The sequence below is a fragment of the Maniola hyperantus genome, chromosome 4, assembly GCF_902806685.2.
Source record: "Maniola hyperantus chromosome 4, iAphHyp1.2, whole genome shotgun sequence".
NCBI classification, from domain to species: domain Eukaryota; kingdom Metazoa; phylum Arthropoda; class Insecta; order Lepidoptera; family Nymphalidae; genus Maniola; species Maniola hyperantus.
The window spans coordinates 8,788,276-8,810,141 of record NC_048539.1 but is presented as its reverse complement, the minus strand read 5'-3'; the positions used below and the strand labels follow the sequence as shown (position 1 = coordinate 8,810,141).

Genomic DNA, 21,866 nt, shown 5'->3' with positions numbered 1-21,866 from the left:
TTGTCAGTTTGCTATTTTTAGGGTTCCGTACCTCAAAAGGAATAAAGGAACCCTTATAGGATCACTTCGTTGTCTATCCGTCTGTCGTGTCTGTCACGAAAATATACTATACTATAGGATACTTCCGGTTGACCTAGAATCATGAAAGACAGGTAATTAGGTCTTATAGCACAAGTAACGGAATAAATCTGAAACCGTGGATTTGTGGTTACTACACAAAAAAAAATGTGTTAATCACGTGTTAATGAACAAATAATTAGTATTTACAATTTTCAAAGTTAGATAACTATACCAAGCGGGGTATAGGACTTTATCTGTATATTCCAAAACCGATTTTTATTTATTTTTGAAAACAAAATGCAAAGTCACACTGACATCTCTAAAAATGCATACCTATCTTTTGAAAAACACAATGACTTATGAATTATTATTGATGATGCAATTTAAACAAGATAAAACTGTAGATATTCGTGCTTTGAAAAAGACATCAATTACTACATAATATGATGATAATTATGATAATGATAGAGATGTCATAGTCCGCGACAGGTCGAGATGGCAATCGTGGTATGAGGCGAGGGGACGCCTCGCACACCGCACGTAGCCCACGCTGTCCCGCACCGGCTTAGGCCTCGTTTACGGAGACGCGCGGCGTCGCGCGTCGCGTGTGGCGTGGCGTCTCGCGGCGCGGCGTACGTTTTTTTTTGTTTACGGTGAGGCGGCACGTGAAGCGGCACTTAGCATCGCACGCATAATCTCAAACATATGACAATATACTATGTTTTTCATAGAGATGCGAGGCGGGAAGAGTGGCGGTGCCCACCGCTGTGCCCGCGGCGGGCGCGTCTGCGTTATGCGATTTCCAAATAAAGACTGGCAGAAGAACGCGCGACGCCCCGCGTCTCCGTAAACGAGGCCTTAGGTCCAGGCTGTGCGGGTGTGCGGGGTGTTCCCTTCCCGATTGCGATCTCGACCTGTCGCGTACTATAGGTCATAGGTAAATACGTCCATTACTCCATAGCAGTTCCATAAATACTATCGTACATATTATGCTGCTGCTATTGCCACGGTGAATAAAATACGACCAAGTGTGAGTCAGACTCGTGCACCTAGGCTTCCTACTACCTACTACTATAGTTATCTTACTTTGAAAATTGAAAAGACTAATTATTTGTTCGTGAAGTGTGAACTTATTTTAATTTTTTTGTTGTTATGTAACCCCAAATTCACGGTTTTCAAATTTATTCCTCTACTTGTGCTATAAGACCTACCTACATACCAAAATTCTAGGTCAATGGGTCCCTATAGGTTTTTTTGACAGAGACGACGGACAGACGGACAGACAGGCAGACAGGCAGACAGACAGACAACAAAATTATCCTATAAGGGTTCCTTTTTATTTTTGAGGTACGGAACCCTAAAAATCGTGTCATGTGAAGCTATCAAAATTAGTATGACACCGGAGATCAAGTTGCAAGGAAAAACGAGTTGCAGTTCGCAAAAAAATTATGTATTCGAAACGAAGGGTCTAGTGCGTAATAATACACAGAGGTCGCTGGTAAACTGGCACTACCTCTCTCTCAAAATAAACCTTTTCTTCGTGTTTTCATCGATTTCTTATGTTTTGTTACTTATAGAAAATGGACTGTGAGGGTTGCATAATCTATAGGTACCATGAGTTGTCGAAGGTGTGTGTTGTCCTTGACCTATCGCGTGTTAATTAATAGCAGGAGGCTCAGTAACTCTTAACGAAACCGACTTTACCATAAGACCTACTATAAGTACTCTTTGAGTTAACCAGGGTAGTTCCAAAGTTAGCAACCTATCGCTCACTACAGAGTACGGGTCTCCTCTCAGAGGAGGGTTTTGGCAATAGTCTACCACGCTGGCCAAGTGCGGATTGGCAAAAAAAGTTGGCATAGTTCTATTAAAATTCAAAAAGTTTATAACATCTTTTGGGGCTTGGTATTACTTAGTGGTACGTTTTTTTTATTCAGACACAAATTAGCCTTGACTCCAATCTCACCTGGTGGTAAGTGATGATGCAGTCTAAGATGGAAGCGGGCTAACCTGGAAGGGGTATGGTAGTTCTTATTAAACCCATTACCCTTTGGTATCTACGCGGCATCGGAACGGAATTCTAAATAGCTTGGCGGCACGGCTTTAGCGGTAGGGTGGTAACTAGCCACGGCCGAAGCCTCCCACCACCACCAGACCAGAGACCACTAAAGAAAATTTAGAAATTATAAAACTCCAAATGTCTTCTGCCGGGAATTGAACTCGGGACTTCTCAATAATAAGACCACAGCGCTTACAACTGTGCCAGGCAGGTGGTCAAAAGCTAGCCGCAATATAGGAATAGGAACAATCTCACTTTATCAAGTAAGTATATTATTTCGCTCTGAAAACTCAAGTGCCTTCACTCGCACCACAAAAATAACATGGAGATTGGAGACTCGCGAATTATACACGACTTAACAACGAACCTTTAATTAATTTTTAGGGTTCCGTACCTCAAAAGGAAAACGGAACCCTTATAAGATCACTTTGTTGTCTGTCTGTCTGTCTGTCTGTCAAGAAACCTACAGGGTACTTCCCGTTGACCTAGAATCATGAAATTTGGCACGTAGGTAGATCTTATAGCTGATATTTGGGGAAAAATCTGAAAACCGTGAATTTAGGGTTAGATCACACAAAAAAAAAAGTTGTGGTCATGAACTAATAATTAGTATTTTCAACTTTCAAAGTGAGTGACTATATCAAGTGGGGTATCATATGAAAGGTCTTCTTTATTTATTTTTATGCATCATAGTTTTTGAATTATCGTGCAAAATGTCGAAAAAATACGACTGTAGTACGGAACCTTCATTGCGCGAGCCTGACTCGCACTTGGCCGGTTCTTACTTACTAGATATTATGGTTCGGTGCGTTTAAAAATTTTCAGTTAATTAAGATACTTAATATGAAAAACGCAGTGCATGTATTGGATTTATTATAATGTAATGTGATTCTGATGAGGTATGGGTACCTATGGCACGTATGGAATATGGATCTTTAGTGATAGCTTCTTGCAGTTTTATCTTTAACAATTTAAAATGATTTGCTCTTATTAATTAGCATTTTTGTTAAAATATGTATTTAAGTTAGCTGTACATGCATCTAAAAGGTCACCCCCACTAAAATTATACAATATGTAAATATATAAAAACCGACCAAGTGCGTGGCGGGTCACGCGCAGTGTAGGGTTCCGTAGTCACAAGAATATTAGCTATGTTAAATGACTAATATTGCCCTTACCTCTCCAACTAAGCGTCAAGCTTGTGCTAGGAGTAGGCACGACAATAGTGCAAACGGGCGGGGTTTGAACCGTCGAACTTTCGGTTTTCAGTCCACTCCTTTACCGGTTGAGCTATTGAGGCTCAACCGGCTCAATTCAATCACAAATACAATAGATAATAGATAGAACAAAGTTGCGGGCATTATCTAGTAGTATAATATAATAAGTCTTATGGCTAACAAATTCTTAAACATAAATATCATGATGACATGCAATGAGGATAATAACACCATATAATATTATGATGATAAGTATATGAAATATTTTTACATAATAAAAGTCGTGACTGAAATATTTAAGCGAAGCTGGGTATATAAACGCTGATAATGATGTGTAAATTTTATGACATTCATAAAATGTAAAAACGTCTCACAAACTTGGGCTATAGCTAAACATAGATATTGTTTGTCGGGCATGCACATAATAATCTACAATATTACTATAAAAAATTACTCGCTATAAGTCATGAATTCATGATTTTTACAGGTCAAGTGAACTATACACAAGTAAGTAGTGACTAGTGCGTTGTAGTAAGTAGTGTCGTGGAAACTCCCGCCAGATACTCTTAAACGTTAATAATTTATTAAACTTTATCTACAACTATGCTTCAAATACATACAATACATTAAATACAAGATTCTCAAACAGTTATCTTATTGCCAACATTAAAACACCCAAATGTCCTAATAACCATAATATCATCCAAACGGATGATATAATGTTGTACTGAATTTCATAATAACACTTCTTTGTTTTTTTTCGATCCCTTCGGCGCAAAGGGACAGACCGCCACATTCTTAGGGTGCCTTTCCACCAGAGATGTGCTATGCAGCTATGCTGCGAAGATGTGAAATCTACGCTACGAAAATGTGACCGTTTCTACCAATACTAAGCTATGTAGCTGTGCGGGCGTACTGTTCTCTGCACATAGCTACACCACTCGCGACGGCCCATAGCAGGCATCTATAGCACGCGCCACGCATCCATAGCATGCATCTTTCCATATAAAAAAACGTATCTTAGTTTAGAATCCGTTTCCACCAGTGCTAAGCTATGTGCACCAATGAATATGATTGGTGGACATCACACGCATCCATAGCAACCAATATAGCAACGTAGCATAGCACATCTCTGGTGGAAAAGCAGCCTAACTATTTGATGCGTGATATCTGTATGAATTTCAAAAAAATAACATTGTCATTCAGGCGCGTTTCACTACCAGAACGCCGCGCGCCGTAAGAAACACATTTAGCAGTTTGGGTAAACAATAATAATTGTTAAGCGAAACCAATAATTAATCTATGGTTAACAATTTACAATTTCCTAATCCTGAGTTGTATACAGGACATTGCTTTCGCAGAACATCTGCCACAATATTAGTAGATGCCGGAGGAGACATAACAAGTTTGAAACATCACGGCGCGGCGGAAGAAAGTCTACATCTGTTGACTTCCATCCGCCGTGCCGTGTTGTAAACCGAAATATCTGAGATTACTGAACCGATTTACGTAGTTTCTTTTTTAATTGATAGAAAAACTTTGTGACATTGTTCCATAAAAAAATTGTACTCCTACTCCTCAATCCTGCTGCTCAAAGCTCGGGACCTGACCACTGATGGGATTTAGAAACTGTTGATTATAAATTGACACTGGAGGTACCTACCAAGTAATAAGTACAGTACAGTATCGTTGAACTCAAGGACCCAACTCCCCAACCCTGATGCTTTAAGGAATTGCGTGCTGTAGAAAACCGGCCAAGTGCGTGGCGGGCCACGCGCAGTGTAGGGTTCCGTAGTCAAAAATTTGCTGGGTCAGCTAGTATAACAATAAATCAATTTAAACTAAATGAAACGAATAGGATTACGATCAATCACAAATACAATAGATACAATAAAACTGTAATATACATTAATATGCAACTCATAATATCTACGTACAATAATTAACCTCGAAAAACAGAAATAACTTCTTAACCTGTGAACCCTACTTAGCCATGATAGTTTTCCTTTAAAATTGATTATATATACTACTGCTGGGATTTTTTTCACGTTCATATATACTACTATTTGGCTAATAGAGGGGGGATTTTCAAAAACCTAAATCCGCGCGGACGAAGTCGCCGGCATCAGCTATTAAAAAATAAAAATAGTGAAGTGATAAACATTCCACCGAGTATATCGGGAACCGGACCTTTTAATAATGTAAATAATTCTTTCATTAATACTTAGTTTATTTGTATATACTCAGTAATGGATGATATTAGGTTACTAGGACTGGCTGTTTTAATGCTAGCAGTAAGCTAACTGTTTCAAAATCTTTTATAGAGGATTATTATGGGTGTAGATAAAGTCTTGTATGCAACTCTTGATAATTAGGTATTAAAACACTCATGTGATACTATTATCACACTAAAACATTCGTGTTTTAACACACATAAAACAGACAGTTACTTTCGCATTCATAATATTAGTGCTGGATATACAGTAGGTATTATAATTATTTTGCTTGTTATTTACAGCAAAACGGAATCCGATAAAAAAGTTTCCCCATACCTATCTGATGATTCAAAACATCGCCGGCCCACTTTTATACCGATCTATTGAAAAGGGAAAGGATCTATTGAAAGTGGGCCATAAAGCCCACCACTCTTCCCAAGTGCAAACTTCACACACCTTCGAGAACATTTTGGAGAACTCTAAGACATGCAGGCACCGTTAAGGCAATTATAGTGCTATTTATTTGCTTGCCCACAACCATGAAAAGTTAGAACTGTGTGCTTGGGATCGAACTCCGGACCTCTCCAATAGAAGGCCGAAGTCTTAACCACTTATTTTACTTTTATTTTTATTTAGATACAAGTTAGCCCTTGACTGCAATCTCACCTGATGGTGAGTGACGATGCAGTCTAAGGTGGGAGCGGGCTAACCTGGAAGGAGTATGGCAGTTTTTATTAAACCCATACACCTTTGGTTTCTACACGGCATCGTACCGGAACGCTAAATTGCTTGGCGGCACGGCTTTGCCGGTAGGGTGGTAACTAGCCACGGCTGAGGCCTCCCACCAGACCAGACCAGAAATTTAGAAATTATAAAATTCCAAATCCCTGCCAGGAATCGAACCCGGGACCTCCCACTAATAAGACCACAGCGCTTACCACTGCGCCAGGGAGGTTGTCAAACTTAAACAATCAGCTATCAGCACTTTTTTTAAATTTATACACTAGCGCTTGGCTGCAATCAGACCTGGTAGCAAGCGATGATACATTTTAAGATGTAGCGCGATGCCTAATTTATTCTCTTGACCTGTAGGTACCTATATTCAAAGCGGAGGGGAAAACTGATGCCGGAGGGGTGTTTCATATTGTGGCGGTTCGAATTAGAAATGAGTAGGCAAATCGCTTCGTACGTGTCCGTGGAATTTCGAATACGTACGGGTGCAGACCTTGACGATGCCTCATGGTACGATAATAGAAAGGTGAAGGAGGAACCAGTTCAAAAAGTCCTTAGGAACACTCTCCGAAATATAACCTGTAGAAATAATCCATTGATGTATATTAATCCTAAAAGCATAAATACTAAAGTACCTTTTACTAAACTCGAACATGCTACGTTTTGCAAGGTTGTGGACGACCTGTAACCGCTGGCGTAGCCAGAAACTCTATACCGCATAATGACGATGCAGATTAATTACGTTCGTCGCAATCAAAAATTTTGATTGAACATCGCCTAACCCTGTTTACACCGAAATATTTTTGTTCAACAAAAGGAACCAATTTCTTCAGGGAGGAAAATAGTAGTCACTTAATAGATACTTACGTATAAAAATAGAGGATCTGGAAGTCCGCGGCAGAAAATATTGTACATCGACCTTAAGAAAGAGATGGTTTCGTAGAGCGTTGTCTCTGTCGTTGAGACCGACAAAATGTCACATAGGTATGACAGAAACAACGCTCTACAAAGCCGAAATCTCATTCTAAAGGTCGATATACAATATTTCTTGCTGGCTACTATATTTTATTAATACTAGATGATGTAGTATTATATTCCTTCTTTACTAATAAAGAAGGAATGAAAAGGTATGTATTAAAATTACATACAGACACAACACACAACTACATACGAAATTTTGTACAGAGATAGTTCAGTTTTCGAGGGTTTCCGAAGAAAACTAAATCCACGTGGATGAATTCGTGGGCATTATCTATTTGATACAGAGATAGCCTACAGCTTAGGCTCAGATATAGGCTACTTTTTATCCCGGAAAATAAAATAGTTCCCACGGGATTTTTTAAAAACCTACATCCTTGTGGAAGAAGTCGCCACCTTGTAAGAAATAAAGTTCAAATTATGTTGACTAGAAACAATCCTAGAATTGTTTTGCAGTGTCTTATGAGAACCTTAACTCTTTTGAAAAAGCTTTGTTTCTCAGTAGTAAAGATTAATTTTCCATAGCCAATAAACTAGCACATACTTAATAGTTTAAATTTAATTTTATTGCAATTGTTTTAAAGTATAATTTTGTTTATATAAAAATCAGCATATCTCTGACGCGTCCTTGAAGTTTTTACCCACCCCAAAATCGCCCAACTTGCCTAAAGAAGTATTGACTTCAAAATTAGTTTGCAATAAATTAATAGACTTACCACTTTCTCCTCGACAATATCGTTATTGTTGTTGTTGCTCCCATGTTTTAAGGCACCGTTTTCCATGACCAAAAGTGACAGCCAGGATTATATACTTTCTATATATTGAACACTGTACTATTTTACTTATTTATATACACATTTTAATAAAATTTATTTAAGTTTTGTTTGTAGTTGGCTGAGATAGCTGGTCACAGCCTATTTTTTGCACACCAATAATTGCGCGTCTATTACATAACTATAAGTACGGAAACACTTAAAACAAATTGTATAATTATTTATAATAACTTACAGGAGAGAGAGAAACAAAAATAACATATATTTGGGCTCTCTTGTAGAAGAAATATTAAAATAATTCTGCACCACTATATCAACAGAATGGGTTTCAAGATTGAACCTTGAAACACACCCATACTTTTTGTAACTCGTGATATTAGAGATAGTGATATCCATTCGTTGCTATTGGATGGATTTGCCCCATGGATCATGATTAATGTTAGAATTTTTCATTATTATTTATACAAGTTACAATGCGAGTTACAAACTAAATTTAAACAGAGAAATTTTAAATAGGTAGGTACTTGATATTTATTGTAAATAAATATTTATTGGATAAGTTATTTTAACTATTTTAATAAGATTTATAATAATTTAAATTATGAGCGTGGATGTAATTGTAACAATCTAAATAATAATATTAGCCATGGTATACGACAAAAGTTTTTACTTTTTAGCGATATTTTTATACTAAAGATATTAACTTTATTAAGATTTTTATTTACATTTTTATTTATTTTATTTGATTACTTATTTACCGTATATATAAAATTACGGGTTTAGTTAATAAACATTAGGCCCTTGTCGTTGTTACGAGGAGATAAATGTTAATAAGACATCATTCCTTTATGTTACAAATGAAATCAATATTAAGTAATTATGTTACTTTATTATGTTCCTGCTGTTGGTTCAAATTCACTCCGACGCGGACGATGGTTTAGTCACACGAATTTTTTATTAGATAAGTACCATTCATCTATGTCCAGTATTTTTATTAGTTATTATTATTTAAATTAATTAGTTATTATTATTTAAATAGGTAATATATTGGGTAGTTACATACATTGATCATGATTGAATCAGTACTTATAGCTAACTTTTAGGCAAACTCGTGGAGTGGAAGCTAAGCTTGACCGTTACTTTCAAAAGTTTCAAGCTGCCAACAGATTTCTTTTTCCATTTAATATTTAATCATGCCTCGCTATCCCATGGCAATAATTTAATAATCGATCACGTCATACACTATTCCCGTTGCTACGCTACATTTCTTTGTAAACACTATTCTTTGTCCTTTCAATAACACAAACATTTTATCAATTCCATAGCCTTGAATACTGTTTGATAAATATTCGAAGCGAGCGAATCGGTTGATTTTTCACTTATTAATACACTAACACAACCTTAAATAAACTGCGTTATGATTTAGAAGGCACTGTTAGTGTATCGGTACACATGATATAGGATCGTCAGATAGAGTCGTCATTATTAGTTATAATCGGTGAGCATTAGGCGCATTAGGGATGTTGTGATCGGGGCGGGCAGGCGGTTGGCGGGTCGCGTCATACTGCGGCGGCGGACGGCCGCGCGGGCTCGGGGCGGGCTCGCCCGTCGCATACCCGCACTCCAGCGAACACCATCGCTCTACGCACCATCGCTTATATTGATGGACCTTGGGCTACATACACTTTTACCACCTTCGGAAGCCAACAGTAGGTCAATGAATACTCCCTTGCTTTGAACGAGCTGTAGTCCGAATTTGACGAATAAATTTCACATATCATTGCTCTTTCTTTTTCTAATGAAAATGAATTTCTCTTATATTTTGTTTCACATACCCACATTATTATAAATAGAAAAGTGAATATCTGATGAATAGTTTCGAAGAAGGAGGACGGAACTCCTCGACGGGTAACAGCAGATCAAGAGCGATTAGTAAGACATGTTATAGGTATAAGAATTTAACCATCATATGATGAAGGTTTATAACTTAGATACTACATAATGCCCGCGACTTCATCTGCGTGGTTTTAGAGTTTTAAATATCCCGCAAAAACTCTTCGCTTTTCCGGGATAAAAATAGCTTATATCCGTATACGAGATTCAAGCTATCTCTGTACCAAATAGATGATATCCACGACTTCGTCCACGTGGATTTCCCGAAGGACTTTTTGACTTTCCAGGACAAAGTAGCCTATGTCCATCCCAGGATGGGATCTAAGTTATCTCTGTACCAAATTTCATCAAAATCAGTTAAATGGATGGGCCGAGAACACTAGTAGACAGGCAGACATACCACTCTTTCATATTTATAATATTAAGCATGGATAACACGTATTCACATTAATTGTCTGGATAGTGTACCTAGATTCCTAGATAATATGACTCCCGTGCAAAGCCGGGGCAGGTCAACTAGTAAAACAATTTCTTGAAGTAAGTACTATCTATCTACTAGCAATCTAAAATTGAAGTGGGTCTATCTACTTTTAATGACCCACATCCATTCCAAAGTCCCCTTATTCCACAAGCCTGCAATCTCCATTGTAGGCCGTAAGATGCTTTGTGTTATGACTAACGTCTCAAGTGTCATTTACGGCGTAAAGCCTGAAGCTTCCAGTGGCCTGAATAACGTTGCTTCTACTTTCACAAACACATACTTGTATAAGGTAAGTATGCATCGTGGGATTTCTAGCATACCTGTCGGCACTATGTACACTAATATTATCAAGAGGTAAAGTTTGTTAGTTTGAAGTAAGAATGTAAGTAGGGTTTATTCTCCGGAACCAGAGCAGAGCCTCGATAGCTCAGCAAAGCTTGGAAAAGAGCAACCGCCGAGTTTCCTGCTGGTTCTTCTTGGTAGGAAAGGCATGTAGTAGATGTATTTGACGATTCAAAAGTACTTGTAAAAGTTTTAAAATTGAATAAAAAATATTTTTTCATCTCACTCGCTCGGAAACAATCCTTTTGCCCTTTGAAATCTGAGTGGAAAGTGGTAATTTTGCTCCCTAGGGCGCAAAGTACAAATTGAAATTCGAACGTGACTTCTGTCTGTCCGCTGTCGTCTATGCGTCTATGGTTGCGTATACTACGTGATAAGGAAACGTTCAGAAACGCGGTTCGTCCTTACTGTCTTTACTATTTATTATTATTTACTAACTTGTTAAGTGACCCGTAGGAACTTTTATTTTTATTAAATTAAAATATAATTAATTCATTTCTATTTTTATTTCGGTAATTAAATTAAATAATCTGTTTCAGCATTATTGAGTAAGCAATAAAATGAAGTTCATTGAATTATAAAAATGATTTTTTTGTGGTACTTAAGAATTTTAAATTTGGATCCTGAACGCACCTGAAAAAAACTTTATTCATCATTTATAGAATCTTCTTTAATTAGAACCTCCTGTGAGAACCTCCTTCACTGCCTGACTTGTGGCCTAATAATATAGAAACTTCTTATTGAAACCTTCACGGTACTGGCGCCTCTTGTATCAATCATCTAGCGTTTTCCTCGCTGTAGTGAGATTAAAAGTTGTGTGTTTCGCACGGGTGCAAATTTATTTGGGCTCGAGTCTTTAAATTCCTCGCTACGCTCAGAATTCTATCTTTGAACCACTCGCTTCGCTCCTGGATCAACCGTAGAATCCTTCGCTGGCTCGGAATTCAATACAAACTCTCGGGACAAAATAACATCTTTGCACCCTTGCATAACAAATAACTATTATTTATTAATTATTCATCAATGGTTAAAAGGAGCAGACTATTAAAACCAGAAAGGTGAATTTATTTACTGGTAGATTTACAGGTTAGCCCGCTCCCACCTTAGACTGCATCGTCACTTACCATCAGGTGAGATTGCAGCCATGGGCTAACTTGTATCTGAATAAATAAAAAAAGATAATAGCATTATCCACGACTGCTATAGGCTATAAAATACACGAACAAAGTCTCGAACATTTGTCAGTTCTTTCAATTTATGCGGTTCAGCTAGTTAAAAATAATAATATGCTATTTGTTGTTTTACTAATTAACACGATTAAAAAATCAATTGTTTGTCAAATGATATTTTATGGAATGACTATTTGTCTGGTAATTTGTTTTATCAAGTGAATTATTTGTAGAGCCAAAAGTTTTATAACGATGATAAAATGATTACAAATTTTGCCAGAATTTGTTTGTGGAATGAAACTTTATTTGTTTTTTGTGAATCGATCGGTCACCGTGTTCAATACAACAAGGTGCTGAGGATGGTGTTGGGAAAACCATGACATTGCAGCATGTTGGAAATGTTTTCGGATTTCCTTATACTTTACCCACAGACGTTTACCCAACCATGCGCAACGTGCTGCGTTCATGATATTAGCAGGCTCGTATCCAGTATCAATACCCTCCTCAGCGCATTGGCTTGTAGGCTGGACGGCCCTCTCTGGAGGTCCTGGAACGCTGCATGGCACTAGAGCGATAAAAAGTAGTTTTCAGTTAGAAGTAAATACTTATTACATAGTTTTTAACCGACTTCAAAAAAAGGAGGAGGTTCTCAATTCGTCGGAATCTTTTTTTAAGTTATGATTGTTACTAACACTTTGCACTAGGAATAGGTATAGGCTCAAATACTTTTACGTACTAACGCATATGGACTGTAATAGTCTGAAATAAAAAGTTTATTATTTATCTAAATATATAAAAGGAAAAGATGACGGATTGACTGATCTATCAACGCACAGGTCAAACTACTAGACGGATCAGGTTGAAATTTGGTATGCAGATAGCTATTATGACGTAGGCATCCGCTAACAAAAGAATCTTTGAAAATTCAACCCGTAAGGGGGTGAAATAGACGTTCGAAATTTGTGTAGTCCACGCGGACGAGGTCGCGAGCATAAGCTAGTATTATTATAAAGAGGAACGATTTGTTTGTATGTAACCGATACACTCTGAAACTACCTACTAAATAAGTACCTACCTAAGCTAATCCAAAATTAACATAGGCTAAGTATAAATTACATGGTATGTATCTCGGACGAAATGGTGGGCAAAACCTAGTCGTAAATAAAAAGATACGAAATGCACACTGTCGAAGTGTGAAATTATACCTATGTTTGAAATACCAGTGCCCTGTTTATCAAACGTTACAAGTCTTGTATTACAAGCGTTTTCTCTTGTAACTTGTGAGCTTGTAGACTTGTAACGTTTGATAAACAGGGCACTGGCGTTTCAACTTGCCTGTCTCTGCAGCGGCGATAACCACACCGCGCGCCGTCCGCGTCATATGTCTTTATTGATTAAATACTTAGATATCGGTTAAAAAAACAGAATATTTACATTAAAATATCTAAGTAGAGCGCGCGACGGGAAATTCTCAGTCGGGATATGTTGAACGACGCGCGCGCAACGATCAACTTTCGTACGTGTTCGCACGTCTAATTAAAAATAATAAAACTAAGTATAAAGTGTGTGTTTTTTTAACAAAAATGGTGACGGTCCAAAATCCAGGAAACCAAGCCACCAAAAATGACGTGAAACCTAACGAATCTAAGGAGCCGCCAAAGAAACGACCTCCGGGAATGTTTTCGCGGTTGTTTTTTATATGGACGTTTCCGTTGTTTTACTTCGGAAATAGACGTGATTTAGAGGAATATGATTTAGTGTCAGCGAGATCAATATACGATTCGAAAACAGTTGGAGATGAATTAGAAAGGTAAGTTAAATAACGGATTCGTGCCTGAATAAAAATTAGAGCTCTGAGCTGAATTATGGTAGGTACGTAATCAATGAGCAAATGTATGGAAAATCGTTGCCCCTACTCCCTTTGTACCTATTATATTTTATAAAAAAACTAGCTGATACCCGCGACTTCGTCTGCGTGGATTTATGTTTTTTAAAAACCCGTGAAACTCTTTGGTTTTCCGATATAAAAGTAGCCTCTCTTAGTCTGTACCCACCTTCTCAACTGCATGCCGTCCCACTGGAAAGTAACATACCGATTTAAAGCCCAATGCAAATAGGAATGTTAGTAGGATTTGGAAGCAAGCGGCATCGAGTCGGTTTAGTTGTTCCTTTTTCTAACCCACTTAAGTAGGCCAGTTTTTTAATCACCACGATTTAGGAATGCAATTTCTTACATCATCAGGGTTTAGGAGTTGGGTCCTCGGGTTCAACGATAGTCTTTACTTGGTAGGTACCTCCGATATCAATTTATAACCGGCAGTTTCTACATCCCACCAGTTAAGGTGATCAGATCCCCTGCAGCATCAGGATTGAGGAGTTGGAATCCAATTTTTCTATGGAACAATGTTACAAAGTATCTCTATCAATTAAAAAAGAAACTACGCAAATCGGTTCAGTAATCTCGGAGATTTCGGTGTACATAGTTAGAAAAACACAACTCCTCCTTTTTTGAAAGTCGGTTAAAAAGGTTACTCCCTGGTTAATCCTCTACTTGTCTGTGAAAGTTCCGTCAAAATAGGTTCAGCCGTTCCTAAGATTAGCTCTTTCAAACAGACAGACAGACAGACAAAAATTTTAAAAACGTCATTCAGTTATGGTACAGTTCAAATAACCATATTATGAGCTTAATATGTGGTAGGTAGTTATTTCGAAATTGCAGACATACACTTCAATTTTATTTATTAGTATATACATTGGAAAATTTTGATTAATAGTGCTCAAAACTAATATAATGTAATACGAAGTTATGCTATTTTTATAGTTTTTTATAGATATAACTATTCAAATTCAAATAATTTATTTAAAATAGGTAATAAATTATTCTTTTTGTCATCGGTTGTTGTATTATCTAGTAGGTATATAAATAGGTTGAAACATGATGTTGATCCGTGGGTAAGCAGTGATAGCCTGAATAACATCCCAGTGGTTAATACGTCGGCTTCGAAGTCGGGGGCCCATGTTTTGATCCCGGCAACCTCTAGCTTTACGGAGCTTTGTGCGTTTTAAGCAATCAAGTATCACTTGATTTAATGGTGAAGGAAAACAAAATGTGGAAACCTTCTTGCTTGAGAGATCTCCATAATATTCTCAGAGGTATGTCAAGTCTGCCAATCCAGACTTGGCCAGCGTGGTAGACTATGGCCATACCATTCTCAATCTGAGAAGAGGGGTAATACAAAAGGCGGTTACTGAAAATCAGCGTTGGGGCGTCTGATACCTCAGATATTTGCTATAGAGGTTTGTGTCTGAGGGGCCCGACGTTTAAACCTCGAATAAACATTATTCTATTCTATTGTATTGTATTGTATTGTATTGTATTGTATTCTATTCTATTCCATTCCATTCCATTCCATTCCATTCCATTCCATTTCATTCCATTCCATTCCATTCCGTTACATTCCATTCCGTTCCGTTCCGTTCATTCCACTCCGTTCCATTCCGTTCCGTTCCATTCCGTTCCATTCCGTTCCATTCCATTCCATTCCATTCCATTCCATTCCAGTCCAGTCCATTCCATTCCATTCCATTCCATTCCATTCCATTCCATTCCATTCCATTCCATTCCATTCTAGCGGAATTAGCCACAAATGTCAATCTAAATATATAAAATTCAAAGTCCAGTAGGGCGATTGGCTAAAACCTGCATCAATTTTTTTTCTCTCATTTATTTATTTTTCTCATTTTTATCATATTTAAAAAAAAAACAACAAACAATAAAATAACAGAAGCAACAAAAAAAATTAAAGTAAAGTAACAGAAAATCAAATAACAGGAACAACAAAAAATAAAATAAAATAAAATAAACAACAGAATATAAAGTAACAGAAACAACAAACGATAGAATAACAGAAACAACAGAAATTAAAATAACAAGAACAACAAAAATTAAATCCCACTAGCAGCGGGCTAGGATCCAAGCTGCCAATGGTCAGGGCTCCAGAGTGAGAAACCTCCTCACAATGCGTGCCGTCTCAAGAACCACTGCCTTCTGTATCTTACCCTTGATCCAACAATTAAGCGATAGTTTCTTAAGATGTTGGTCGAAACTATTCGCAATAAGACCATGGACTGATACAACTATCGGTACAATAATCGTTGAGTCAACACTCCACATGGCGGTAATCTCGTGAGCCAGGTCCAAGTATTTCGATACTTTTTCCTACTCTGCTTTCACTAGGTTATCATCATGAGGAATAGTAACATCAACAATTATTGCTCGACGCGCTGAACGGTCAACTAGCACTATATCAGGTCTATTGGCTACAATATACCTGTCAGTGATAACCGACCGATCCCAGTAGAGCAGGGCACTGCTCATTCAAGAACTGACATTGGGTCATACCTATAGTACGGCACCTCAGTATCTACAAGGCCATACTGAAGAGCAAGTTGTTGATGGACTATCCTAGCTACTTGATTATGCCTGTGCAAGTATTCGCCGTTAGCAAGATAAGAACAACCGGATATAATATGTCTGAGGGATTCCCCAGGAAGATGGCACGCTCGACAAATGTCAACAGTACCATCCTTCATTATATGTTTCCGGTAGTTATTAGTCTTGATAACTTCGTCCATAATTGCACAGATAAAACCTTCGGTTTCCCCAAATAGGTCACCGAACTGCAACCAGGATACTGAGGCTGTGGAATCTACATCCGGTCTAGTTAAGGCCTTGTAGAATCTTCCATGCAACTCCTTACTCCCCCATACCGCCATGCGATCCGAAGTACTAAGTACTATGGGCTTACGCCAGTTATTTTTGCCTAAGACCCTTATCAACTGCGACTACATCCCTATGTATTCCCACGTTTACTTTGAGAAAATAATCTCTGAGATTGCATATTTCACGATTATGAAGATTCTTGGCATTTAAAAAACCACGTCCTCCACACTTGCGTGGGATATACAATCTCATAATAGATGAACGTGGATGATGCATACGGTATGCAGTCAGCAATTTTCGAATCTTTCGATCCAAGGCATCCAGTTCAGTTTGAGTCCATTTTAGAATGCCAAAGGTGTATATGAGCAAAGGCATGACCCAACCATTAAAGGCACGCACCTTGTTGCCACCAGATAAAAGACTATTAAGAACTTTTTTAAGGCGACCAAAGAAACGTGCCTCCACTGCCTGTTTCATTGCCTTTACCTCAATACCAAGCGCCTCCGACATTCCAAGATATTTGTATGTTTCACCTTCACAGAGAGATCGGAGAATCAAAGTCTCTGAAAGAACTAGATTCTCAGAGTTCACAACCCTACCTCGCTCTATATTGACAACCGCACACTTGTCAACACCAAACTCCGTCCCTATGTTATTGCTAAAGTTCTGAGTAATCTTTAGCAATCTCATAAGGTCTGTTCGTTTAGATGCATATAGTTTGAGATCATCCATATAAAGCAAGTGAGATATGACCTCACCCCCCCTGCGAAGACGATAGCCTAGCCCTGAATCCTTCAGTAATGTACTGAGAGGGTTAAGTGCCAAGCAAAACCACAAAGGGCTCAAACTGTCACCCTGGAAAATTCCCCGCTTAATCCGTATCGGTTCAGCTGATTCAAAAAACTCAGCACCTCCTGGTTGACGAAGGACTGTCATCCACTGTCTCATACAAGAGTCAAGAAAAGAACATAGGGTTGCATCGACCTTGTACAACCTCATGATCTCCATGAGCCACGTATGAGGCACTGAGTCATAGGCCTTCTTGTAGTCAATCCAGGCAGCAACTAGATTTTTTCTATTTCGCCGAACCTGTTGGCAAATAGCAGTGTCAATGAGGCATCAATCATTATTACAATCTCAATTGTTCTGATTGGCTGAATTTGTGCGATTCTTGTTGCAACAATGCATTGTGGCTAATAGTGAGCGAGCATTAACCAATCAGAGATGATTGCGATCGTGACATTGTAGCTGTCAAACAACCGCGGTAGGGCCACTGACTGACTGACTGACATAGATATCAACGCACAGCCTAAACCGCTGGTCCTAAAGACATGAAATTTGGAGGGTCTATTCTTTGTGAAGAGTAGGTATCCACTAAGAAAGGATTTTTCGAAATTCCACCCCTAAGTTGGTTAAATGGGGGATGAAAGTTTGTATGAAAGTCGGTCATTTTTCAAGTTATTTGCATGAAAATTGTTATTTGGGTTTTCGGTCACAAATGAAGAAATACGTTTTCCAGGATTTTTGGAAAATTTGCCCATAAGGGTGGTAAAATAGGGGATGTAAGTTTGTATGTGAAATCAACGCACAGCCTAAACCGCTGGTCCTAAAGACATGAAATTTGGAGGGTCTATTCTTTGTAAAGAGTAGGTATCCACTAAGAAAGGATTTTTCGAAATTCCACCCCTAAGTTGGTTAAATGGGGGATGGAAGTTTGTATGAAAGTCTGTCATTTTCCAAGTTATTTGCATGAAAATTGGTATTTGGGTTTTCGGTCACAAATGAAGAAATACGTGTTTCAGGATTTTTGGAAAATTTGCCCATAAGGGTGGTAAAATAGTGGATGTAAGTTTGTATGTGAAATCAACGCACAGCCTAAACCGCTGGTCCTAAAGACATGAAATTTGAAGGGTCTGTTATTTGTAAAGAGTAGGTATCCACTAAGAAAGGATTTTTCGAAAATCCACCCCTAAGTGGGTTAAATGGGGGATGGAAGTTTGTATGAAAGTCCGTCATTTGTCAAGTTATTTGTATAAAAATTGGTATTTGGGTTTTCGGTCACAAATACGTGTTTCAGGATTTTTGGAAAATTTGCCCATAAGGGTGGTAAAATAGGGGATGAAAGTTTGTATGGGAAAGTTTTAATTATTGATATTATAATTAACTTGAAATTTGGAAAGTAGGTTTTTTCTTGAGGTTAGGTGTCAGCTTAGAAACGACTATGAGAAAATCCCCCCCCTAAAGGAGTGAAATGGGGGTTGGAAGGTTATATGTGTTATTCGGTGCTGTTCAGAGTGCGCGTCCTGATGTTATTTCTGATAGATGTTTGTTTCTGAAAAAAAAATGCCATTTGTGTCCTGTAGGCCACGCGGGCGAAGCCGCGGGCAGAAGCTGGTATTTAATAATTCGTGGAAAAGCGCTCGAGTATCCACGACGAGCTTGTCGCTCGGATTCCACTGACTTTACCAGGACACGAAATTTGTAAAAAAAAAATGTAATGCCTACATTGTTATTAACACTTCTGTTCCGTAGTTATTAATGTTCAATCAAATGAAAATATTACTTATTTTAGTTTTCATTAATATTATAGAAATTAGTGCAATATTTTTTAGATTAGGTCGAAGGAGCGATATCTATATTATTTACTTGTTATTCAAGATAATAATTTGATACTTATTAAATGTTACGCAAAATAGATAAGATACCTTTTTTATTTTAAATTCCATAGAGCATTTATTTTTTCATTAACCCACCCTCTTCCGCACGGGTGGAATAAAAAAAAACAGGCCAAGTGCGAGTCAGGCTCGCGCACCGAGGGTTCCGTACTACAGTCGTATCTTTTCGACATTTTGTACATAATTCACAAACTATGATGCATAAAAATCTGTTTTAGAATGCACAGGTATCTCTTTCATAATATGATACCCCAATTGATATAGTTATCTCACTTCAAAAATTGAAAATACTGATTATTAGTTCATGACCACAATTTAGTTTTTTTTATGTGATGTAACCCTAAATTCACGGTTTTCAGATTTCCCCCCTCATATTTGCAATAAGACCTACCTACCTGACAAATTTCGTAATTTTGAGTCAACGGGAAGTGCCCTGTAGGTTTCTTGACAGACAGACAGACAACAAAGTGATCCTATAAGGGTTCCGTTTTTCCTTTTGAGGTACGGAACCCTAAAAAGGATTAAAAAAAACCTTCTCTAGAGAGGCTATACTATTGGTACGAAATCTTGTGCTAAATCTATTCTCAATGTATATATTTTATTATTATATTTTACTAGCGTATGTGTGAGATTTTATGGCATTATATAATGGGCTGAAATAGTGATGACTGAATTGAATGATGACTAATAAAAATTATCATCTATCATTTATTTGTACTGTAGGTAGTTGTAATTTTGTCAGGTAAGGCCAAAATAAAAAGTAATTAAAATTCAAGCAAATCTTAAGTCTGAGCACAGTCAAAGTGCACTTTATAGATCTCATCCTTAGTGTCGTAGCTACCCCCTGCCAGATGCCCTTAAAGTAAATAAAGTCTCTTTTTATATATATCACAATCGAAGATTATGTGAATAATAAATATTATTTAAAGGGCATAGATTTGACTTGCAGCTTGCTCCAACAATGCGCGGGATTACATAAATAATCGCGTTATGTCCATAACCAATTTTCAAACTTATTGCTTCTGTAATAGTTTATTTTATTTTTATGTGAAAATTATCACGTATTTTCAAACATCTTTGTTATATTTCTATTGTTATGGTTTTGGTGTACATTAAAGAATATTTTACTTTGCTTTATCTCTCACGATGTACTTATAAATCGTGTAGTAAAATATACCTGATAAGAAATTATTGTTCGGTATTCTTCTCATTATCTCCGGTCTTTTATCGTCATCCGTCACTAATTGCAATTAATGTGCAGCGATTGATGAAGTAACCAGACCAGACGGACTACATCGTGGCGATATAATTAAAGCCTGACCAGAAAAATAAAATACCTCGCCATATTTTGACCCTATACTTAGTGACTATAGCCCATAGACTATGCCCATTCGACCGAAGTGATTCATGGAACTGCCACAAGTTATTTGGCATACAGCTCAGAGAGAGAGTCCGCGTGTGCCAGATCTTCGTTATTTTATAAAAACTGCAAGTTTCGAAGCGTATTGTCCTCAACACTGGGAGGAACGACTGATTAGATGTTTGTTTGGATTGTGGTGGCTTTGAGAGTTAACAGGTAATCAAGGTGTATAAAATGTTACGTCAACTTTGAGGTAACATTTTTTAGTCTAACAACACACAATAAAGTCTAATTTTTTATATTTTCTTTAGAATAGTACTAAAAATCACGTCACGCATTGCCAGATACTTATATAGTGTCGTGGCAACCCCCTGCTAGACACCCTTAAACTTTTTAAACTTTAAGGGTGTCTGGCAATGCGTGACGTGATTTTCAATACTATTCTGAAGAAAATATAAAAAAATAGACTTTAATATACTTTGACGTAAGATTTTTTACACCTTTATTATCTTTTATCTCCTAAAGCCACCATGATACTGTTAGCTTATTTAAAATAAATTTCAGCTTTTATAAAATAACGAAGGTCTGGCACGCGCTGGCTCTTAGTCTATAAGCCATAGGTAGCGCTGGCCAGTCGAGCAGCGTTCTCAAGCTATGTGATGACAGAGTGTATAAGTAGTAAGTAGCAACCCGACTCTTTTTCGGAGACTGCGAAATCCGTTACCGCGTTTTATACGACGCGCGTAGAGGTCATTGAATGTAAGTAAAGAAAAATGAAGAGAAAGCTGAACCTGGAAAACGATCTAATACCCCAAAGGTTCTCGAAAACTATCAGTTTGAGAGGTTTGGTCCCGGAACAAAACATTTTTAAAACGTTGGGTCATTCCATATTCTAGCAGTGCGTATTAGAAACTAGATAGATATTTTTTCAGTTGAAACTAAAAGCATGCATAACATAATATTTACTTATTTTTGTTTTTGTTTCAGAAACTGGTTTGAAGCTGAAGCTAAGTGCAAAGTTACTGGCGAAAAGCCTTCATATATAAAAGTACTCTCTAAGACTTTTATATGGTCCTTCATACCGGGAGGTATAATGCAGTTTTTATATGTTGCTTTACGGTACGTATCAAAAACTTTAAATAATTGTTATACACCATGCACAATATTCCCTAATTTTTTTCTCACGGA

The 21,866-nt window shown here is 37.5% G+C and overlaps 2 protein-coding genes across 3 annotated transcripts in view; one reads left to right on the top strand and one right to left on the bottom strand.

Annotated features, from left to right (window-relative positions):
• Positions 1-9,577, bottom strand: part of LOC117997194 (potassium voltage-gated channel unc-103-like) — a 50,705-nt gene extending 41,128 nt beyond the window's left edge. Inside the window, exons 1-2 of one of the 2 annotated variants that reach the window (XM_069498286.1) lie at positions 9,436-9,577; positions 7,979-8,233 (exon numbers count right to left, since the gene is read on the bottom strand). In XM_069498286.1, coding sequence (XP_069354387.1) covers positions 7,979-8,044 — 66 coding nt within the window. In that variant the 5' untranslated portion in view covers positions 8,045-8,233; positions 9,436-9,577. The remainder of the gene's footprint in view (positions 1-7,978; positions 8,234-9,435) is intronic. The other variant, XM_069498285.1, reaches the window with a different exon arrangement.
• A 3,734-nt stretch (positions 9,578-13,311) lies between these two features.
• The window catches only part of LOC117997049 (ATP-binding cassette sub-family C member 4-like), a 45,641-nt gene continuing 37,086 nt past the window's right edge, over positions 13,312-21,866 (top strand). Inside the window, exons 1-2 of the mRNA XM_034985225.2 lie at positions 13,312-13,730; positions 21,666-21,797. Coding sequence (XP_034841116.1) covers positions 13,504-13,730; positions 21,666-21,797 — 359 coding nt within the window. The 5' untranslated portion in view covers positions 13,312-13,503. The remainder of the gene's footprint in view (positions 13,731-21,665; positions 21,798-21,866) is intronic.